Source organism: Podarcis erhardii (genome assembly GCF_964252035.2).
Source record: "Podarcis erhardii genome assembly, chromosome: 9".
Lineage (NCBI taxonomy): Eukaryota > Metazoa > Chordata > Lepidosauria > Squamata > Lacertidae > Podarcis > Podarcis erhardii.
This window is the reverse complement of record NC_138512.1, coordinates 78436356-78459135: the sequence shown is the minus strand read 5'-3', so window position 1 is coordinate 78459135 and position 22780 is coordinate 78436356. Positions and strand designations below refer to the sequence as shown.

General features: G+C 49.3%; 1 protein-coding gene across 2 annotated transcripts; it reads right to left on the bottom strand.

Moving 5' to 3' along the window:
- Positions 1 to 2730: 2730 nt before the first annotated feature.
- SPEF1 (sperm flagellar 1) lies at positions 2731 to 18135 on the bottom strand. 2 transcript variants are annotated; one of them, XM_081877357.1, is made up of 8 exons: positions 17823 to 18135; positions 15790 to 15901; positions 14736 to 14889; positions 13367 to 13429; positions 9518 to 9566; positions 6344 to 6398; positions 5462 to 5573; positions 2731 to 5098 (listed from the first exon to the last, which is right to left on the bottom strand). In XM_081877357.1, exons 1-8 carry the CDS (start codon positions 17932 to 17934, stop codon positions 4991 to 4993), a joined length of 765 nt encoding a protein of 254 aa, XP_081733483.1. In that variant the 5' UTR covers positions 17935 to 18135; the 3' UTR covers positions 2731 to 4990. The 2 variants fall into 2 exon arrangements, with proteins under 2 accessions (XP_081733483.1, XP_081733484.1); XM_081877358.1 differs by lacking the exon at positions 13367 to 13429 and having other exon boundaries at positions 17823 to 18129.
- Positions 18136 to 22780: the final 4645 nt, after the last annotated feature.

The window sequence follows — 22780 nt, the reverse complement described above, 5'->3', positions numbered from 1 at the left end:
TTATTGCTGTGTTTTCTTTGTTGAGTGTTTTTATGTGTTTATGTGATGTTTTAAATGTTGAAAATCAATAAAAAAAATTGGGGGGAAAACAAACTAACAAAACTGAGTTTCAACAGGTACAAAAGCAAGGTTCTGCACTTAGGCAGGAAGAATCAGCTGCACAAATATAAGATGGGGGGACCCCTGGCTTGCCAGTAGTACATGTAAAACTGTTCTAGGGGGTCGTAGTAGACCAGTAGCTTAGCATAGGTCAACAGTGTGATGATGCAAAAAATAAATAAAAGCTAATCCTATTCTAGGTAAAAGGTAAAGGACTCCTGGATGGTTAAGTCCTGTCAAAGGCGACTGTGGGGTTGTGGCGCTCATCTCACTTTCAGGCCGAGGGAGCCGGCGTTTGTCCACAGACAGTTTTCCGGGTCATGTGGCCAGCATGATTAAGCTGCTACTGGCACACGGAGGACCGTGATGAGTGTCACAGCGCACGGAAACGCCATTTTCCTACCCGCCACAGCAGTACCTATTTATCTACTTGCACAGGTGTGCTTCTGAACTGCTAGGTTGGCAGAAGCTGGGACAGAGCCTCCGTCGCAGGGATTTGAACCGCCGACCTTCTGATCGGCAAGCCCAAGAGGCTCAGTGGTTTAGAACACAGCGCCACCCATGTCCCTGTATTCTATAATGCTATTCTAGGCTGCATCAACAGAAGTTTAGTGCTCAGTGAAGTAATAGTTCCCCTCTATTGGCCTTGGTCAGACCCTACCTAGAGTTCAGTGTCCAGGTCTGGGCACCACAATCTAAGAAGGATGTTGACAAGCTGGAAGGTGTGCAGAGGCAGGCAACCAAGACAAACAAGGGTCGGGTAACCAAGCCATATGAGGAACGGTTGAAGGAGCTGGGTATGTTTAGCTTTGCCAGCCTATGATTCCCAGCAACAGGTATTCAAAGGCATGACACCTCTGGCAGTGCAGGAGAACATGCCCATTGTGGCTAGTATCCATTGATAGCCTTCTCCCCATGCATTTGCCTAAAGCATCGAGGGAGCCCTAGCTTGGGAGTGCTGCTCCAAAATCTTTTGGAGCACTCTCCCTGCTGCTAAAGGACCCCTGACCATTAGGTCTAGTCGTGGCTGACTCTGGGGTTGCGGCGCTCATCTCGCTCTATTGGCCGAGGGAGCCGGCGTACAGCTTCCAGGTCATGTGGCCAGCATGACTAAGCCGCTTCTGGTGAACCAGAGCAGCGCATGGAAGCACAATTTACCTTCCCGCCGGAGCGGTACTGTCAGAGCTGCCCCTTGGTCCCAGCTCACAAAGGACCAACGCCCGGCTGTAGTTATGTACAAAAGTCTTTATTGAAGTTCAGTTTCCATTTCAAAGCCGCAGCGTGCCGCTCTACGTCTTAAAGTCTAGACCGGCGAAGTCCCGTCTGAGTCTCCGCCCCCCTGACACCAGTTTAAGACTCTAGCCTTGCCCCACCTCTTCCTTCGCTCCTTCCTCCTCTGGGCCCTCCTGCCCGCTGGGGTTTCATCCTTTCTGGACTCTTCTGACGCTGACCCCCCTGATTCTTGCCCCTCCTTCCGGCGGGCTTTAGGACCTGGTTCCCTATCCGGGCTACCTGCTGTGCCGCTCGCCTGTACATTTGAACTTGGCGCGCGCGCCCAGCCGGTAACCTTCCTCTCGACCGTTCCCTCGCTCTCCGATGGAGGCGTGGTCAACCCTGACTCATCTTCTCTCGCTGGTGGCGAATATGCTGGCCCTGATACCTGGGGCCCTTCCCCCCCACTATGCTCTGGTGGGGAAGCTGGTCCTGATTTCCAACTGCTGCTCTGGGAGTCCCCGCTGGCCCCTTGCTTCTGGGGTGTCCCCCTTGGGGCCCCCCTTGCCCTGGCCATCGGCGCCCCCTTCTGTGAATCTTCCGATTCGCTGGAGAGGCTCATGGAATCTCTCGGGCTACTGTCCTCTTCTCCTACGCTGCCCTCGGATTGCTCCCCCTCACTCTCCATCTCCTCCCCTCCCTGCGCTCCCGCTGCGTCCCTGACAGGTACCTATTTATTTACTTGCACTTCGACTTGCTTTTGAGCTGCTAGGTTGGCAGGAGCAGGGACCGAGCAACCGGAGCTCACTCCATCGCGGGGATTTGAACTGCCAACCTTCTGATCGGCAAGTCCTAGGCTGTGTGGTTTAGACCACCCGCGTCCCTCCTCCCTGCTGCTAGAGTGCTCCAAATAAAAGAGACGAGGAACGAGAAGGATAAACTGTTTTAATGCTGAAAGATCTTCAGACAAGCCCCTATGCAAAGAAAAACACGATTGTACAGAAACCCCGGCCCGTGATGACCCAACGTTACCCAGATGCAACATTAGCTTCACCATAATCGAAAAGCGATTGATTAAAAGCAACTGATCAGAACGCCTGCTCCATCGGCGGGAGGGTCTGCTCGTCCACGCCACCGTTTTCGCATCAGAGCTGGGCCAAGGACCCCCGTCTTGTGTCTGCTCTAGACAGCATCTCCTGAGAAAATGCTCAAGCATTCATCGTAGTCAGGGCATGGCATGGTGCCAGCCTTCCCCCATCCCTTGTGGCCACGTTCCTTTTTCTGCATGGCATAAGGAAATGTGGCGTCCGCCTCCGAGAGCCCGGGGCAGCAGCCATGGTGGAATGGCATGTTTTGAAGCAGATTAGCTTGTCCCTTCAAGTTCTGTGTTCCAGGCTGCAACAGTCACAAACGTTTCACCAAGGAAAACAATAGCTATTATGTGAATTGCTCACTAGATGCCTGAGGACAATAGAAAGTGGGATATCTCCTCCAGCTTCCTGTGGCGCTAGGAGAAGGCCCCATGGTTTAGACCATGTGGTGCCCCTTTAAACGTTTTGGGACTACTGCTCCCATCATCCCTGATCACTGGTCCATGTGATGGAAGCTGGGGTCAAACAGCACCACGTTGGCGACCCCTGAATTCAACCCTCCCTTGCGACAGCGGGGCAGATGCAGGCATCTCTAGAAGATTCTGAGATCTGCATGGCAGTTCCAGAGATCTATTGCGTTGGAAGAAAAGGTCATTATGGGAGCTAAACAGGGAGAGCCGACTCAAGAGTCCCCGTGGCAAGCTTGGAATCTTACACAGTATTGAGCAGTGAAGCCCACGCAGAATTATATGCAGAGGTCTGTTGGAGGCTGTGCGCAGGTCTGCTGATGCCATAATTGAAGCTTGCTGCAAAAAAATTCTGCACACCCCCATATGATGGGCAGATCCTGAGGTCAATAAGAGAGAATGTTGGAGGTTTGCAAGGTCAGACTGAATTGCATACAGCAAGGGCCAAATAATAGAACAAAGGAGCCCTCGCGACAACGTTCGGTTCTGTTTGGACTGAAATTCATTGGATGCAAACCTTCCTTAGTGGCCCAGCATATGTGAAGATCTAGCACAAAAACCCAAGAGAAAAAAACAACAGGGCTTGCAAAGTAAAAGGACATCCCGGGTGGTGTTCCCGAACTCTCCCAAAACCTCCCACCTGATAGGTCTAGATTTGGAAGGTTGGAGGTAAGGCAAATGACTTTTCTCCTATCGCCAAGGACGGTCTCCTTTGCCCACCAATCTTCAAATAATATAGCTGCTTTCTGAGCCACGACCGACCCGCGAGTTGTCATCACAAACATCTGGGGGGCACCAGGTTGGCAAACTCTGGCTTAGGACAGCAGAAGCTGCCTTCTTTCATTTTGGCAAAAAAAAAAAAAAAGGAAGTTGACTTAAAATTTAAAAACAAAATAAAATTGGGGAACCTATGTTCAAAACACAGGCCTGCAACTAACTTATCAAGCGGAAGTCACGACGCCTCTTTGTCGTTGCTGCATCTGCAGATTCCACTTTTGTGCAAGAGCCCCATTTGCCTGCTGGGGTTTGCAACCGTTTTTCTTTCACAGTTGGGATTTGCATGCCCTTTGCCACAGAGGCACAGAGTGCAATTGTGCAAAAAGCTTTCACGGGCACCAACAGGGTTCAAGGGGTGACCCACTCCCTATTTAATGCACGAGGTGCCTGCCCCTCACTGCAGAAAAAGTGGGGTCTATGGGGGAACCGTTCCATCTGCACATCTGCAGCACTGGGAGCAGGGAGATGAAGAAACAGAAGAAACAGCCAAAACTATCGCGCCCCCCCCCCAAAGGTGAAAACAATGCTGGAGAGAGAGAAGACCCACAGAAGGATGTTGGATCCTGATTGCCGCGTCACCCACAAAGGCCTGTACTTCTCAGAACGACATTTCCCAGGGGCAATGCACCAGCAGGATCCCCCCCCCCCGTGTACCCTGAAAGTACAGTTTCTCCTCAACAGAAAGTCGCAGAGCTCAAGACACCTGGCAGAACGCCCTGTTGCTCCATCCACAGCCCTCAGAGCCTTCGAGATGTTCCAGTGCCACCTGCAAGCGCAAGGACTTGGGAGAGAGTGGGCAAGGCACAGAGGCTGGCCTCACCTGGGAGGAGGCAGGCCTGGACCTAGTCACCAGGTGAGGAGGCGGCAAGCAGGGCATCCAAGGCAACAGTGAAGCCACAAGCCCATTTCCTAGACTGTTGCGGAGTGGGGAACTCTCAAGCGAGTGCTGGTTTTGGAGAGCCCAAGAGGGAGCTCTCATCCCTGAGCAGCAGAGCCCCCTGTACCAGGGCAGTCTAGCCCTTGGATGTGGACCAGCAAGAGGGTTGGGGAGAATTGAGGGCACGTCCTCCTGGCCTGGCACCTCTTGGCTGACTCCTGCTTTTCATCCCATCCCTGGCCTCTGGGCATCGGCGAGGCCATCTGCCCGCGCCAGCCAGACTTGGGACCTCTGCCAGCCTTTGTTGCTCTGACGTCTCAGCCTGCCTGGAGCCTGAAAGCAGCTGTTTGCAAAGGAAGAGGTGGCAGAAAAGAGAGAAAGAGAGACAGACAGACAGAGAGAGGAGGCCTGGCCATCTGAAAAAATCGTCTGGTGGGCACCAGAGAGGGGAACCCGAGACGGCGCCTTCACTTCCGCCTCTGCTCCGCCTGCTGCAGGCGGCGGGTTAGGTCATCGATCCGGACGTTCTTCAGGTGCAAGAGATGCTCCAAGCGGCGGACCTTCATCTGGAGGATCTGGACCAGGGAAGAGACAGAGAGGGGTAGATTTTGAAGGGTAGCCCCAGCAGTTCCTGGTGGAGAGGAAAGAGACCCAGGGCCCTGAGGCAGCCACAACCGGCATCCTGTGGCAGGGAGTTCCTTGGGTGGTGCGTGTGGCTAACAGCCTCAGACACGTCTGTCCAGACTAACCCTGCCCACCTGTAGAAACAGGCGGAAGGGGCGCTGTGGCAAGTGCCACATAATGCCCATTCTGCAGCAATAGGAACTGAGATCTTTGAGTCTGTTGGCACCTGATGAAGGGCAGGGCAGGGCTAAAGTTTGGGTGAGGAAGATGAACCTGGCTGGGCCTCAGAGGAAGGGCAAAGGAGCGCCTCTCACCTGCACCATCTCCTGCGAGGCCAGAAGGGCTTGTTCCCTCTCTGCTAAGTGGAGTCGTAGGTTGGCATCCGTTTGCAGAGGCACCGTGTAGCTCTGGTGTCCTTTGGGCCCCCTGGAGACAAGGAAAAGTTCTGGAGGTCACGGTGGTGCAAAAACCTGGGGGGTTCCTACCCAACACACACACACACACACACACGAGCAGCCAGGTACTTTACCAGGTCAAAGCAAAACCCCAGATTTGGTTCAGGGCTTCAGCTAGACTGCCACTAATCCTGGAGGCTCCATTTAGCTATCCCAGTTCGCAGCAGAGCTCGCCAACGTGGCGCCCCCAGATGAACTACAACCTCCCCACTCCTCCTCCCTGGCTGGCTGGCTGGCTGCCGGCGCTGATGAATGCTGCGAGTCCACCAATATCAGTGTGGACTAGTGGTTAGAGTGCCTGTCTTTGGGGGCCTGGGAGGCCGGGGTTCGAATCCCCGCTTAGCTTGCTGTGGCCATTCGCCACCTCCCAGCCTACCTCACAGGGCTGTTTGTGGGGATAAGATGGGGAGGGGCGGGTGGGAGTTGAGCGGTGGTCAAATGTGCCTGGAGGGCCCTATGTTGGGGAAGTCGGGCAAAGGACACAGACAGGGCGGCACTGAGGCTGCCGCAGGGCTCAGGTGAGAGAAAGAACCAAGAGGATTTCCACCGGGCTGCCCAACCTGGTGGACCTGCTCCTTAAACTATGGAACTCCCTGCCACAAGAGGCAGTTATGGCAGGCTAATAATAATAATAATAATAATAATAATAATAATAATAATAATTGCTTGCAGCTGTAATGCCAGCCCTGGCAAAACAGGGTTTCCCTAACTGCCAGTAATTCTTCTCTTTTTTTTAATTACCTTTCCAACCCAGGAGAGTCCTGGGTGCTGTTGGGCTTGGGCTTTGAAGTGAAGCCTGTAAAATGCGAAACAGAGACTGTAATGAGAGGCATGTAGGATCTCCAAAATCCCCACCCCGCAATGAAACCAGAATTCAACGGAGACTGTATTTATAGCTATCTATGCCTTTATATGACTTTAAAAATAAAAAAATTGCATGAGAATTTATTATTTATTGATCCATCTTATTAGGGAAGGTCCACAGCTCAGTGATGGAACATCTGCTTTGCATGCTGCAGAATGTCCCAGGTTCAGTCCTCGATGGCATCTCCGGGCAGGGCTGAGAGAGACTCCTGCCCAAAATCCTGGAAATCTGCTGCCAGTCAGTGTAGACAATACTGCGATGGATGGTGTCAGGGTTCGGGGAAGTGGCTTCCTCCCTCGCTTTGGCCGTGCATAAGCAGAACAAAGCAAAAATAGTCTCTTTCCATTTAAAGAGATTCTAATGAACACAGTGAAAGAGCAAAGAGTCCGTTCTCAGAGTAAAGGTGCTCCCAGTTAAGGCTTACACCCACTTCTCCCCCAGAGTCACTTCTTCGTCTTGCAACCTGATCTGGCATCCACCGTGCCTTCTGTGCAGCCACCTTATCTAATCTCCTTGACCTTTGTCAGGAGTGCATGCAGGAGCCAGGCCCTGGGACCAGTAGGGCTTCGCAGGACTGGGGCCTTCCTAAGTTTGTTCTGAAGAGGCAAGGCGCGGCCACACAGGTGAGGCTGATTGGTAACTAACAGCAGCTGGTGGCAAGAGCCGGAAAGGGATATAAGGTCAGTTTTTCCCTTCAGCTCTTGGCCACAGCAACACGTTCCCTGCCTTGCTGCATTTGGCTTCTTGTTTCCTGATCCTCGAACCTCGGCTTCTTGACTCCTTGCTTCTTGATCCTCGGACCCCTGACTTTGTGACTCCCTGCTTCTTGATCCTCGGACCCCTGACTTTGTGACTCCTTGCTTCTTGATCCTCGAACCCATGACTTCGTGACTCCTTGCTTCTTGATCCTCAGACCCTTGGCTTCTTGACTCCCAGCTCTCTGACCCTCGGACTCTTGGCTTCCCAACTCCTGGCTTCTGATCTCCCGTTCCTGCTCCCACTCCGCCATCTTGCCCCCGGTCCCGATGTCCCCAGCCAGGACTTCGATCCCCCATGAACCGGACCGTGACAACCTTGGACTGAACGGCTGGACGCTTTCCAGTGAACCAGAGTCTGTTAACTCTCTCTCTCCCTGCCGGTTCTCCTCCTCCTAGCTGTTCACCACCCAGTTCTTCCCAACTTTTGCTTTCTGGACTATGCCCCTCTGCGAACCACAGTTCCAAATCTATACTGCCCCACTGCTCCTGTGAAGATTCAGGATTCTGGTCCGGAGCAGGCTCCCACCATTCCTCATCAGTGCAGCCCTCCTCAGCACAGTCCCTGACGGATGGATCCTGTTCCTTACTGCATTCTGGTGACTGATTTAGGAAAAAGATGCATACACGGCTTAATAATAAATAATGGCTATGGTTGATTGGCATCCGTCTGGCTCGGGAGACAATGGAGGAGGGTGCCTTTGAGGGTAAGGTTCCAGCACCTCCTGGGGTCATGTGAAAATTTTATAATAACAAATAGACTCTCTTAGCTATATGCATAAATATCCCTCTAGGAGGATAGGCTGCCACTTTGTACAGCAATCATACCTCAGGTTACGGACGCTACAGGTTGCGTTTTTTCAGGTTACGGACGCGCCAAAACCCAGAAGTATCAGAACTGGTTACTTCCAGGTTTCGCGCATGTGCAGAAACACCGAATTGCAACCCACGCATGCGCAGACACACCACTGCGGGTTGCGAACGCTGAGGTTTGCGAACGTGCATCCTGCACGGATCACGTTCGCAACCCGAGCATCCACTGTACTGAGTCAGACCTCTGGGTCCTCTGGCGCAGTATGGCTTACACCAGGGGTTGCCAACGTGTGGCCCATGGGCCGGATGTGGCCCACGAAGACCGCTTTACTGGCCCACGAGCCACCCCTGAACTGAGCCACCCACTTGGCAAGTCCCCTGCGCACTGCGCTAAACCGGCACAGCGTGGTGCGGGGACTCATCGAGCGGCGCCAGAAATCGCATCTGCACATACGTAGATACCGGAAATCGCATCTGCGCATGTCCAGACACCGGAAATTGCTTCTATGCAGGTGCGATTTTCGGCGTCTGGGCATGCGCAGTAGCGATTTTTGGCGTCGCAGATATGCGCAGATGCAATTTCCGGCATCGCGCTGCGCCACTCCGGCCCACGGACTATCTCCATGGGAGTGATCCAGCCCATGGCTGGTAAACCTTGCCGACCTCTGGCTTGCACTGACTGGCAGCAAGTCTCCTCCAGGCCTTAGGACTGGGGTTAACTCACTTGGTGGAGCAGGAGACTCTTAACCGCAGGGTTGTGGGTTTGAGCCCCATGTTGGGCAAAAGGTTCCTGCATTGGACTGAATAAATCTTGTGGTCCCTTCCAGCTCTAGTTGGAATACCCCACAGACACGTTTAAAAGCTGGGTGATGGAAGTTTCAGGACAGGCAAAAGGAAGCCCTTCTTCATGCAGTGCAGAGTTAATCTATGGAACTCTCTGCCACAGGAGGCAATGATGGCCACTAACTTGGACGGCTTTCAAAGGTTAGAAAAAATCATGGAGGAGGACAGCTGTCAATCACTACCAGCCATAGTCAGAGGCAGCAATGCTTCTGAATGCCAACTGCTGGGAACCACAAAGGTGGTCTTGTGTTCAAATCCTGCTTGCCGGTTTCCCACAGGATGCTGGACTAGATTACTCATTGGTCTGATCCAGCAGCTGGCTCTTCTGGTGTTCTGGCCTGATCCAGCATTGATCCTTTGTTGTTGTTTAGTCATTTATGAAGCTCAACATCAAAAAACCACTAAGATCATGGCCACTGGTCCCATCACCTCCCGGCAAATAGAAGGGGAAGAAATGGAGGCAGTGAGAGATTTGACTTTCTTGGGCTCTATGATCACTGCAGATGGTGACAGCAGCCACGAAATTAAAAGACGCCTGCTTCTTGGGAGAAAAGCAATGACAAACCTAGACAGCATCTTAAAAAAGCAGAGACATCATCTTGCTGACAAAGGTCTGTATAGCTAAAACATTGCTCCTACCTGTATCCAGGTAGTTGTTTTCCTCCAGGGTCGAGCGCATTCCCAGCTCCTGTGTCGAGAGAGCCAGAGAAGAAAAGCAAGTTGACTCTTCGAGCGCTCAGGGTCCCGCTCCTCCCTTCCTCCATGAAAAGCCCTCCTGGCCACATCAACACTACAGTGGCATCTCAGGTTACATACGCTTCAGGTTACATACACTTCAGGTTACAGACTCCTCTAACCCAGAACTAGTGCTTCAGGTTAAGAACTTTGCTTCAGGATGAGAACAGAAATCGTGCTCCGACAGCGCGGCAGCAGCAGGAGGCCCCATTACCTAAAGTGGTGCTTCAGGTTAAGAACAGTTTCTGGTTAAGTACGGACCTCCGGAATGAATTTAGTACTTAACCTGAGGTACCACTGTATTCAATTAAACTGGCTTCTCCCCACCTTCTGGTCTGATGCTGGTTTGAGTTGTGACATGCAGGTGTGAGCTTGGAAAGGAACATAGGGGTCGCAGCAGCCTCTGAGCAGGGCAGGATTAATCCCACAGCAGCAGAGAAAGGAGGGCAGCAAAGGAAAGAGGCACAGCAGTTTGGCGACCCGTTGAGGAACAGCCACCGAAATCGTTTCTGGGGCTCCTGAGAAGCTGTCAGGGAGAGGGGAGGCTTCCCGGGCTTTTGAGATTATTTTCTTTGTCAGGGTCCGGCCGTGAGCAGCCATGCACTAAGGAGACCTCAAAGCCCATCCCAATGCCAGACTCCCAAATAAATAGATAGAGGAATAAATAAATAGAGGAAATCCCTATTTTCAGTCCCGGATTTACAGAAGCCGTCCTGGTTTCTGATTTGATCCCAGAATTTCCCACTTTTCCTTAGAACGTCGCTATGATCTCTGTCTACTGGTCCGCAATAGAAAGTGTCCTTTCACACTGCATCACGGTGTGGTACGCTGGTTTGACATCAACTGATAGGGAGTGGTGAATACAGCACAAGATATTATGTGATGTCCCATGAATCTGCTGGATGAAATAGCGGAAGAACGTTGCCTCAGGAGAGTGAGGAAAATCCTCAGGGATGATTCACACCCTGGCCGGCACTTTCTTGATCTCCTGCCCTTGGGCAGAAGGTATGGAAGCATGATTAGTCGCGCCAACAGGGTAAAGAACAGCTTCTATCCCTGGGCTGTTAGGATGCTGAATGGAAAGATAACAACAGGGCAACTGACTTTTGGGTTTGGTGTGTGTGTGTGTCAGTAAATGAGGGGAATTAAGACCAAGAGAGCTGAGTGGGGGGTGCTCCTGTAATTTCACTGTATACAATAAAGTATAAAGTATTTTCATCGGAGAAATGTTGGAGGGTATGGAGTTATGTGACCCCCGAGCCAAGGAGATAAGTAACTGTACAACCTTTAGAAGGCATTGGAAGGCAGCGGTGGATAGGGAAGCTTTTTAATGTTTGATGTTTTATTATGTTTTTAGATCTGTTGGAAGTCGTCCAGAGGGGCTGGTGCAAGTAAGATGGGCGGGGAATAATAATAATAATAATAATAATAATAATAATAATAATAATAATAGTTAAATAAAGGTAAAGGGACCCCTGACCATTAGGTCCAGTTGTGGCCAACTCTGGGGTTAGGCGCTCATCTCGCTTTATTGGCCGAGGGAGCCGGCGTACAGCTTCCGGGTCATGTGGCCAGCATGACTAAGCCGCTTCTGGCGAACCAGAGCAGCGCACGGAAATGCCGTTTACCTTCCCACCAGAGCGGTACCTATTTATCTACTGTACTTGTACTTTGACGTGCTTTCGAACTGCTAGGTTGGCAGGAGCAGGGACTGAGCAACGGGAGCTCACCCCGTTTCGGGGATTTGAACCGCCGACCTTCTGATCGGCAAGTCCTAGGCTCTGTGGTTTAACCCACAGCGCCACCCGCGTCCCCTACATATAGTAGGCGTATTTAAAATGAGTCATCATAGCGTACCCTTTTGTGCTCTTCAAAATATGGCAACCCTAGCTCTGCTTGAAGCAAAGAAAGAAAAAGCAGCCATGGAGGACTAGAGACAGATGCACTAAGGAGAGGCAGATAAATGGCTATTGTCCATGACTGCTACGTAGAACCTTCAGGTTCAGAGGTAGTTACCACTGAATACCAGTTGTGGGGCAGGGAGGGAGAGCAGGCAGTGAGGAAGGGTTACTGCAGTCCTGCCCTGCATGGGGGTTTCCTGGATGCCGTCCCTGCCCCTGCCCTGGGTGTAAATTCACCAGCTTCTTTCTAGATGCTGGACAGAGTGGATCAAGCCAGGCTGCCCTGCGCTGCATTAAACAAGTTGCAGCGCTGGCCTGTGCCTGTTCCGTTGAGTCCCACAAACGAGCTGCACGTAGGATTGTGGCTCCTTCTCTCGGCTGACAGCCGCACGTGCTGTATGGAGCGCAAGTGCACACAACCCACCCATTACTCCACAACCGCCGGCTGTCATTTGTGCATGGGCTGTGGCAGATCAAACAGCTCGAGCCCAGTGCTTTCGGACGGAGGCCATTCATATTCTCTGCGACAGTCCCGGATGCGTCAGGCTGGCATGAAAGAGCCCTGACCTGGCTCCCTCCCTGGAATCCATCCAAGAAGAGAGATTTTGCAGCCCAGCTCACGTCATGGAAGAATCACGCCTGGCCTCTTGACGCAGATCTGCCTTTTTTGCATATTCACCGCAGATGATAAGAGGAGTTACAATCTCTTCTTATTCTTGCCAGAATCCTTTACTTTTCCAGCAAGCTCTGTGATGCCGCAGACCCTCCAAGTCTTCCTATTTTCCAGGGACATTTACAGAAGCCGTCCCGGTTTCTGATTTGATCCCGAAAAGTTCCGCATTTCTTTAGGACATCCCTATTTTCATTGGAGAAACGTTGGAGGATATGGAGTTATGCAGCCTTCTTGAAGCCAAGGAAAGAAGTAACTACACATCCGAAGACATCTGAAGAAAGTTCTGTACAGGGAGGCTTTCAGTGATTGGTGTTTTCTTACTGTTTAATATATTTTAGAAGCCACCCAGAGTGGCTGGGGCAACTCAGTCAGATGGGTGGGATATAAATAATAAGATAATAAGACCTACGGGACCGCTTCTCCTGGTATGCCCTGCGGAGGACCTTAAGGTCCACAAATGACAACATTTTGGAGGTCCCAAATCGCAAGGTGTTTAGATTGGTCTCAACTAGGGCCAGGGCCTTTTCAGTACTGGCCCCGACTTGGTAGAATGCTCTGTGCCAAGAGACCAGGGTCCTGTGGGACTGGACATTTTTCCGCAGGGCCTGCAAGACAGAGCTCTTCTGCCTGGCCTTTGGTTTAGACTCAGTCTGGCCCTTATGTTTCCCTCCCCTTACGGTTTTGATCTATGGGCTACTTTTAAAATGAGGCTGCCTTTTAAATCGCATTTTAACCTGCATTTTAAATTGGTCGGTCCCCCCCATTATGGTTTTACTGTAATTTTACTGGTGTTAGCTGCCCTGAGCCCGGGGAGGGCGGGGTATAAATTATTATTATTATTATTATTATTATTATTATTGTTATTATTGAATAGGATGTTCCCATTTTTGTTGGAGAAACGTTGTAGCTTCTAGCTCTGATAATAATAATAGTAACAGTGTAGTAATAAATAAGTTAAATAGGACATCTCTATTTTCATTGGAGAAATGTTTGGCAGTGGAACAGTCTCTCTCAAGAGGCGGTGGACTCTCCTTCCATGGAGAATTTTAAGCAAAGTTTGGATGGCCATCTGCCAGGATGCTTTAGCTGAGTGAATCAGACAAGCAGAGGGGGAAAGAGGGGGAGCGAGAGAGGGGGCCTTCGAGGAGGGGTTGTGCTGAAGAGGAAAAAGGCTGAGACCTGGGGCAATGGAGACGGAAAGGAGCAAAGACTGCAGGAGCCCACAGCGGTTGGAGGATGGCCCTGGAAGGAAGCAAAAGGGAGGAAGGCGTGAAAAGGGGCTTGCCTAGGAAACACCCGTCCCAAGAGGTTTTCCGTTTGCCCCTCTAATTTCCCAGGAAAACCCTCTGCTTATTGCTGAATCAGAACGAACTCCAATCCATTTTTTTCTGATTCAGCAGTAAACAGAAGAGCAACCAGCTGCTGCTTTGGCCAGATCTAACTTCACCCCTGTTATGTACTGAGTTGAATAGGATCCAAAATGCAGCAGTCTGATTGGTCCTAGAAAATAGGATCCAGAATGCAGCAGTCTGATTGGTCCACAGGAGCCACCCAATCCAGCTCCAGGTGGAAATGAATCCACAACCTGATTGGCCTACAGGAGAATCCCGGAATTAGCCAATCACGTGGGGCCCATTCTGTAAATAATGTATATAAAGCAGACATTCGGGAGGAACTTCCATTCCTCCTCACCACTATGAGCTGAATAAAGAGCATGAAATCCACTCTCGACTCCGAGTTTATTTCAACCCCTATCGATTTATCTCACTTTCCAGAGATGTGGGCATCACAGCACAGCAAGAAACATTTCAGAAGAACATGCTAAGCAAACGTCTTTCAGAACCAATGCATGCCGTGGTTGCAGCCTTAATCTTGACACCGTGTTCCCAGTGCCTGAAACAAGCAGTCTGGCGAACTTAGGGTGCGAGCACCCTCTGCTGCTCTCCAGAAAAATAGCAAGCAGCCTGGCCCCTTTCTTGCTTTGCTGATAGGGACTGTCCTACTTTATTTATACTCTGTGGCATAAACCTGATGGCTTTGTCCCCACATGCAAAATAAACTGTGGTGCAATGACCAAAAAATACCAACGGACAAGGAACGGTTGCATGAAAAAAAAACTGGTGAATTTAAGGTGGCTTAGTATTTTCACTGCACCGCTACAAATGCTGGGCATGATCCACTGGGAAGTTCTCCTGTGGAAGTCCCATTGAAATGAATGAGCTCTATGCAAGAGCACAGAGCATGAGCAGTAGTGATTATGGCGCAACAAGAAGCCGCATTTGCAGCCCGCAGGCTTGATGGCTCTGCGTGGATCTGGGAGGCAGCGGTTTGGACTTGGCTGGGCCATTAGCAAGGAGTTGTTGGCGCTCTGGGGGCAAACTGCTGCCTCTCAGCCTCAGTTTTGTAATCTGTAAAATGGGCACAATAGTTTCCTGTTGCTAGGATGACTTGCAAGGTTGCAGGTGAACGGAAATGCTGTAACAGTGCAAGATGCAACAGGCCAGGGCTAATTGCCTTCCATCCCTCGTTCCTTCCGGGCTCTGCTAACCTGATAGGAGCTAGACATCTTGGCCTGCTTCTGTTTTTCCTCGATTTTCTGCCGCAAGGGAATCAGCACCAGCTCTACCATCCCAGGGGTGCACTGGGCAATCTTCCGGACCATGTCTTCTGGGATGGAGAAGTTAAGCTTGCTCAGCACTTTCCTGCAGAAGAAGAAAGGCAATGAAATCAAGCGTATCCAAAGTCCCCACTGGAACACAGGGTGCAATAATAATAATAATAATAATAACTTATTATTTATACCCTGCCCATCTGGCTGGGTTTCCCCAGATACTCTGGGCGGCTTCCAACAGAACACTAAAATACAATAACCTATTAATCATTAAAAGCTTCCCTAAACAGGGCTGTCTTCAGATGTCTTCTGAAAGTCTGATAGTTGTTTATTTCCTTGACATCTGGTGGGAGGGCGTTCCACAGGGCGGGCGCCACCACCGAGAAGGCCCTCTGCCTGGTTCCCTGTAACTTGGCTTCTCGCAGGGAAGGATCTGCCAGAAGGCCCTCGGCGCTGGACCTCAGAACGATGGGGGTGGAGACGCTCCTTCAGGTCTACTGGGCCAAGGCCGTTTAGGGCTTTAAAGGTCAGCACCAACACTTTGAATTGTGCTCGGAAACGGACTGGGAGCCAGTGTAGGTCTTTCTAGACCGGTGTTATGTGGTCTTGGCGGCCACTCCCAGTCACTAGTCTAGCTGCCGCATTCTGGATTAGTTGCAATGAAATCAAGTTAGCGTATCCAAAGTCCCCACTGGGACACAGGGTAGCCTTGGACGCATCAGGATGGTGTTGGCAAGGGCTTAAGGCACCCAGGTTTTTGACTCCTGGGAGTACATGGGCACCTCTGGAAGGCTGTGATGGATTTCCAAAGGTGTTTCAAAGTTCAGTGGCCAGCTATGCTCCGTTTTGCAGCAAAATGCCGCAAAGACGAGAACATCACCAAGCAAAACAAGCAGCATTTAACATTCAGTGTTCCCATTTGACACGTCCCATATCTCAGCTGGCAGCGGTGGATTTTAAATTCAGGACATAGCTCATGGATGTCACTGACCTGTTCAGGTGTCCCCAGTTGGAGAGCTTCTGCTGCGTAGAATTAGCCGGAGCGTAGTTGTGCATTTCCACTATTTTTGGGAAGTAAAACTTCACCACTTCGGCCACCAAAACTGCATGGGAAATCAAAGGGAGAAGTAGGAACAGAATCAGCTGATGAGCCCCCTCCAAAGCCCACCGCATCCCTGGCTTTTCCTATAGACTTCGTCTATGGTGGCCCAACATGTCTCCAATCAGAGCAGAAACTATCAAATGACATTATTATTATTATTATTATTATTATTATTATTATTATTATTATTATTATTTATTCATACCCCACCCATCTGGCTGGGCTTCCCCAGCCACTCTGGGCGGCTTCCAACAAAATATTAAAATACAGTAATGCATCAAACATTAAAAGCCTCCCTAAACAGGGCTGCCTTCAGATGTCTTCTAAAAGTCTGGCAGTTGTTCTCTTTGACATCTGATGGGAGGGTGTTCCACAGGGCGGGCGCCACCACCGAGAAGGCCCTCTGCCTGGTTCCCTGTAACCTCACTTCTCGCAATGAGGGAACCACCAGAAGGCCCTTGGAGCTGGACCTCAGTGTCTGGGCAGAATGATGGAGGTGGAGACGCTCCTTCAGGTATACTGGACCGAGGCCGTTTAGGGCTTCAAAGGCCAGCACCAACACTTTGAATTGTGCTCAGAAACGTACTGGGAGCCAATGTATGTCTTTCAAGACTGGTGTTATGTGGTCTCGGCGGCCGCTCCCAGTCACCAGTCTAGCTGCCGCAGTCTGGATTAGTTGCAGTCTCCGAGTCTACGTCAGTACAGTGCGCGCATGACTTAGTGTTGATGTCACTTTAAGAGCCCCACATGCCCCACATCTCAGCAGCCTCTCCTTAAAAACTTCAGGGAAGTTTTTAATATGTAACGCTGTACTGTTTTTAACACTTGATTGGGAGCCGCCCAGAGTGGCTGTGGAAACCCAGCCAGATGGTGGGGTATAAATATTATTATTATTATTATTATTATTATTATTATTATTATGACTCATACCTTCCAACATTTCTCCAACAAAAATAGGGCCATCCTATTCAACAACAACAACAACAACAACAATAATAATAATAATAATAATAATTTTATTATTTATGTCCTGCCCATCTGACTGGGTTGCCCCAGTCACTCAGGGCAGCTTCCAATGTATATAAAAACATAATAAAACATTACACATTAAAAAAAAACTTCCCTATGCAGGGCTGCCTTCAGATGCCTTCTAAAGGTTGTACAGTATAGTTACTTGTCTCAAGGGTTGCATAACCCCAAACCCTCCAACATTTTCCTGATGAAAATATAGATTGTTCCACCACACCCTCCAACATTTCTGCAATTAAAATAGGGACGTCCTAAGGAGAAGCGGGACATTCTGGGATCAAATCAGAAGCTGGCGGGACGGTTTCTGTAAATGCGGGACTGTCCCTGGAAAATAGGGACACTTTTAGAAGACGTCCGAAGGCAGCAGCCCTGTTTAGGGAAGTTTTTAATGTTTGAAGTTTAATTCTGCTTATAATGCTCTGTTGTGGTGTTTTAGCGGCTGTTTTTCCCACGTGCACAAGTTGTTATTTATGTGTCGTTTTTACCTGTATGGGCCTATGGCCGTAAATAAAATTACTACTACTTGCTAAAATTAATACTACTCTGTTGAAAGCCGCCCAGAGTGGCTGGGAAAACCCAGCCAGATGGACGGGGTAGAAATAATTTTGTTGTTGTTGTTGTTGTTGTTGTTGTTGTTGTTGTTATCATTAGAGAGTCTGCAAGGCTTTTGCAGCAGCTGCTGGCATCGGCCCAATGGACAGGATAGGAATAAATAATAATAATTATTATTATTATTATTATTATTATTATTATTATCAGAGAGTCTGCATGACTTTTGCAGCAGCTGCTGGCATCGGCCCAAGCCAAAGGCCCTGGGTGCTATGATTCTATAATCCACTGTGAAACACACATATACAAGTGCCAGGACACACACAAAATTGGCCGCCCCAAACCTCCATCGCTGAAGTCGCGGGCGATGTTCCTCTTGGGGCGCGAAAGAGGGATGGCATCGACCCAACTGTACAGGTCGTTCAGGCTCTCCTCGTCCAGCTCCCCGTTGGCCATGCCGATGCCCGTCTCCCCTGTATCCTTGGCAGCCTCTAGGTGCCCCTCTGGACCGGGCTCAGAGCTTCTCCTCCAGCTCCCTTCTGCCCTGCAGGGCTGGGCGCAGCCATATTGTTTGCCTCCGTGACCATGGCAACATCAGCACCCCCCCCCCATCTCAGGTGTGGCAGGCCCCAAAGCACCCTGGGAGCGGTAGTTCTGAGCGGATGCCCAGCAACCCGCAATCGCAACAGCAGGGTTGCTAGGCAACCAGAGCATCTTAGCAGGCGCCTAGCAACGGGATGGGAGCTGGCAGACTAAGAGACAACTGGGGGGAAAGAGCCAATAAGTGGCTGTTTGTGTGTCTGGGGGTCCAAAAAGCATGCAAGAATAGGGGGCAGAGGCCAGGAGAGCGGGACGTATTCACAAGTTCAAGGGCAGCTAAGGTCGACAAGGGATTTTGAACATCTTCACCGGCTCGCTCCTGTAACTTTAACTGCAGCTTGAGCAACAGGAATCAGCAGCTGGTACTGTACTTTTCTTGGCTTGGAAGGCACCCAAAGGGTCATCTAGCCCAACCCCCTGCAGTGCTTGGGAAACAAGAAGTGTGGTGGTCTGCTCTTCAAATCAAATAATAATATAATAATTTATTATTTGTACCCCGCCCATTGTGGCTAGGATTCCCCAGCCACTCTGGGCGGCTTCCAACAAAGATTAAAAATACTATACATTAAAATGCCACACATTAAAAACTTCCCTGAAATGTCAGGTAGTTGTTTATTTCCTTGACATCTGGTGGGAGGGCGTTCCACAGAGCGGGCGCCACTACCGAGAAGGCCCTCTGCCTGGTTTCCTGTAGCTTTGCTTCTTGCAGTGAGGGGACCACCAGAAGTCCCTCAGAGCTGGACCCTGGTGTCTGGGGTAGAGACGCTCCTTCAGGTATACTGGACCAAGGCCGTTTAGGGCTTTCAAGGTCAGCACCAACACTTTGAATTGTGCTCGGAAACGTACTGGGAGCCAGTGTAGGTCTTTCTAGACCGGTGTTATGTGGTCTCGGCGGCCGCTCCCAGTCACCAGTCTGGCTGCTGCGTTCTGGATTAGTTGTAGTTTCCGGGTCACCTTCAAAGGTAGCCCCACATAGAGCGCATTGCAGTAGTCCAAGCAGGAAATAACCAGAGCATGCACCACTCTGGCGAGACAGTCTGCGGGCAGGGAGGGTCTCATCCTACATACCAGATGGAGCTGGTAAACAGCTGCCCTGGACACAGAATGGACCTGCACCTCCATGGACAGCTGTGAGTCCAAAATGACTCACAGGCTGCGCACCTGGTCCTTCAGGGGCACAGTTACCCCATTCAGGACCAGGGAGTCCTCCACACCCACCTGCCCCCTGTCCCCCCAAAACTGTACTTCTGTCTTTTCAGGATTCAGCCTCAATCTGTTAGCCACCATCCATCCTCCAGCCGCCTCCAGACACTCACACAGGACCTTCACCGCCTTCACTGGTTCTGATTTGAAAGAGAGGTGGAGCTGGGTATCATGCGCATATTGATGGACACCCAGTCCAAACCCCCTGATGATCTCTCCCAGCGGCTTCATGTAGATGTTAAAAAGCATGGGGGAGAGGATGGAACGCAAATCAAAGTCCTTGTCTTCTGTGAATTTGTCCACCCCTGTCCCCTGGCCTTTGAAGCCTTTCGGTTTGATAACTGCATCACCACACCCTGTCACAGTGAGTTCCGTAGCTTAACCACACACAGTCCTTCCTTTGGGTGGTCCGTTTGAATTGATCAGACAGTCCTAGGCTCCAGAACATTATCAGAGGGTCAGTAAACAGGCATGGAAGAAGCACATTGGCAGAAGATATGAAATCATGTGTGGCGCAGAGAGAATGGAGAGAGAAACCTTTTTCTCCCTCTCTCATGGCACTCAAAGTTGTGGACGTCCAATGAAGCTGAATGTGGGAAGATTCAGGACAGACAAAAATAAACGAATTGTTCTGCATGCAGCACACGGTTAAACGGTGGAACTCCCTGAGACTGGAGGCAGTGACAACCACCAACCTAGATGGATTTAAAGAGGATTAGACATGGGTCAAACATATGTTGGAAATGTAAAGGAAAGGGACCTTTTACCATATGTGGTGGGAATGCAGAGAAATTTAAAAAGTTTTGGGAAATGATATATAATGAGTTGAAGAAAATGTTTAAAATGACATTTGTGAAAAAACCAGAAGCATTTTTGTTAGGGATTGTAGGACAAGACTGGGTGCAAGAAAAATAAAGAACTTATTAATGTATGCTACAACAGCGGCAAGAGTCTTGATAGCACAAGGATGGAAGAATGAAGAAACCCCGACAAGAGAACAGAGGCAAGAGAAATGGATGGACTATGCAGAACTGGTGAAACTGACATACAAATTGCGAGATAAGGACAACTGTGACTTTAAAGAAGAATGGGAAATTTTTACAAATTACTTTAAAAGGCAACAAAATGAACTGGACTCCTTGGCAGGTTTTGAATAAACATACACAAATTTAGTGAGGGTTAATATAGTAGATAGCTAATACAAGGATGTATACAATTTTACAATATGCAGAGAACAATATGAGTTGAGAAATCAGAGAGAGAAGCTGAGGGAAGTCTTTGGGGGGGGAGGGAGGGTTTGTTGGGGAGGTGGGAGGGGGAAAAGGGGGAAAATAATGAAGATGATTTGTTTTGATAATTTTATGTTGAAATTGTTAATAATTATATATATATATATATATATATATATATATATATATAGTTAGACAAACTCGTGTTCTCTCGCCGTAGCTGGAGGCAACAATGCTTCTGACCACCAGTTGCTATAAAACCACAGAAAGCGAGAGCATTTCTCTTGTGTTCAAATCCTGATCTCAGGTTTCCCACAGGGTCATCTGGTTGGTCACCATGAAAATAGGCTGCTGGGGTCTTCTTGAATTTTTATGGCGTGCAAAGCTCTACCAGTTGAGCTACGGCCTTCCCCCCCAAATACTTAGCTGGCATCACCCCCTTCTGGAGCCAGGCTCTCTCCAATGGCTCACTAAACTCCATGGGCTTGTCTGAAGGTGTCACCAATTCCATCAGGCAAACAGTTGCCAGGCAGCAGCTGTAACCATTGCAGATCCTCATTCATTCCCCCATTGCTCCCAGTTTACACAGTACGGTATTGCAGTTTTAAGTGCACCCAGTGCTTTTTTTCTTTAAAAAATAATGTTTAGGGGTACTCTCATTTTGACTCAGGAAAATCACCATTTTATAGGTCAAATCACGAAAAATAAATACGGTAAATGGACAAAATTACAAAGATTCACAAAATGCGTCCCTCCCCCAGAAAAAAAAAAGCCCCAAATGCACCCTACGTTTGCCCAGGAAAGCATTCAGCCTTAAGGATTGTGTGCAATGGGGAAAGGGGCACACATTCCTTTTTTATTCCTTTTTTTATTATTGGCTTAAAAAAACAAAGAAGCCTAAATTAACATCGCCTTCTACCAATGAGAAATAATAATAACTATTAAAATAATGAAAAATACTAAAATTACATTTACTTCCCCTTTTAGACTTCGATTCTGGTGACAATATATTACTGTTCTCTAAGAATCTGTTATATCCTTTGCTGTCCCATATTTTATTTCCCAAATTTGGGAATAAGGGCGACGCATTCTTGTGCATGCAAAATAGCAGACTTTGCATGCTTTGTTGTGTAGAGTCATGTGGAACTCAGGTCTCAACGTCTTTTAGCCAGAATACCACCAGGTGGCAGCAGAGACTACTCTGTAATCATAGCGTCATTAAATTGTAGACTTGGAAGGGAACCGAGGGTCATCTAGTCCAACCCCCTGCAATGCAGGAATCTCAGCTAGGTTTGTGAGAACTTGGTTTTGTTGGCGGTTTAGGACAGGTTTGTCTTTGCCGACTGGTTGCCTCCAGATGTTTCAGGCTACAATTTCCATAACTGGCGGGAGTCCAAAACATCTGGGGCAGGTTGGTAAAGCTCTACTACAATGCTAAATGCTAATACCTCAGATGGGTATATTTTTCTCTAAAGGGTTTGTATGCCTTTAGCAGCTGCTCTGCAGGCAAAAATTCAACAGGTGCAGTTTCCCCATTTATTAGAGCCTTCCAGCCTAGAGAAAGCTGGGCATATCTGTTGGATATTCTAATTTCAGAGCAAGCCCAGGCACATCCTCATAAGTGGGAGGCAGAAAGACATTTACGTTGCAGTGCTTATTTTGATTTATTACCCGTCTTTTGCCATATGGTGCCAGGCTGCGTTACAGCAATTTAAAAACGCAGTTTTAAAAACAGTTTGACACAGTCCTAGGATCAGTGGAACAGGTTTTTTTTGGGGGGGGGAGATTCAGAACAGAAAAAAAAAATGTGAAAGAGTTTATTTTGTGGCATTCACAAAATGCAGCGTTGGTTAGTTTTTGAGATGGCTTTAAGCGGGGCTAGATCGTGGAGGAGCAGAGGCCAGTACTCTATTCATTTCATTCGTTATTACTCTCTGTTTTCCTCTGTGTAACAGCAGACCTGTTTGTTTTCCGTCTCATCTTACTCGTTCAACAATTTTGCGAGGTAGGAAAGGCTGGGAGACAGTGGCCACAAGGTCACCCGCAGTGAGAGAATTCTGGCCAGGTAGGGTGTGGACCAGAGCTACTCTAACCACTACACTGCGCTATCAGCTATGAGTAACAACAACAACAACAACAACAACAACAACAACAACAACAATAATAATAATAATAATTTATTATTTGTACCCTGCCCATCTGACTGGGTTTCCCCAGCCACTCTGGGCAGCTTCCAACAAAGATTAAAAATACATTAAAATGTCACACAT

Excerpts from the sequence above, each read along its gene's own strand:
- SPEF1 (XM_081877357.1), bottom strand. The coding sequence starts at position 17,934 with ATGGCCAACGGGGAGCTGGACGAGGAGAGCCTGAACGACCTGTACAGT. Across the intron at positions 14,890-15,789 it reads AACTGGGGACACCTGAACAG|GAAAGTGCTGAGCAAGCTTA; the intron begins GTCAGTGACATC and ends CTTCTTCTGCAG. Across the intron at positions 5,574-6,343 it reads GACTCTCCTGGGTTGGAAAG|GGGGCCCAAAGGACACCAGA; the intron begins GTAATTAAAAAA and ends CCTTGTCTCCAG.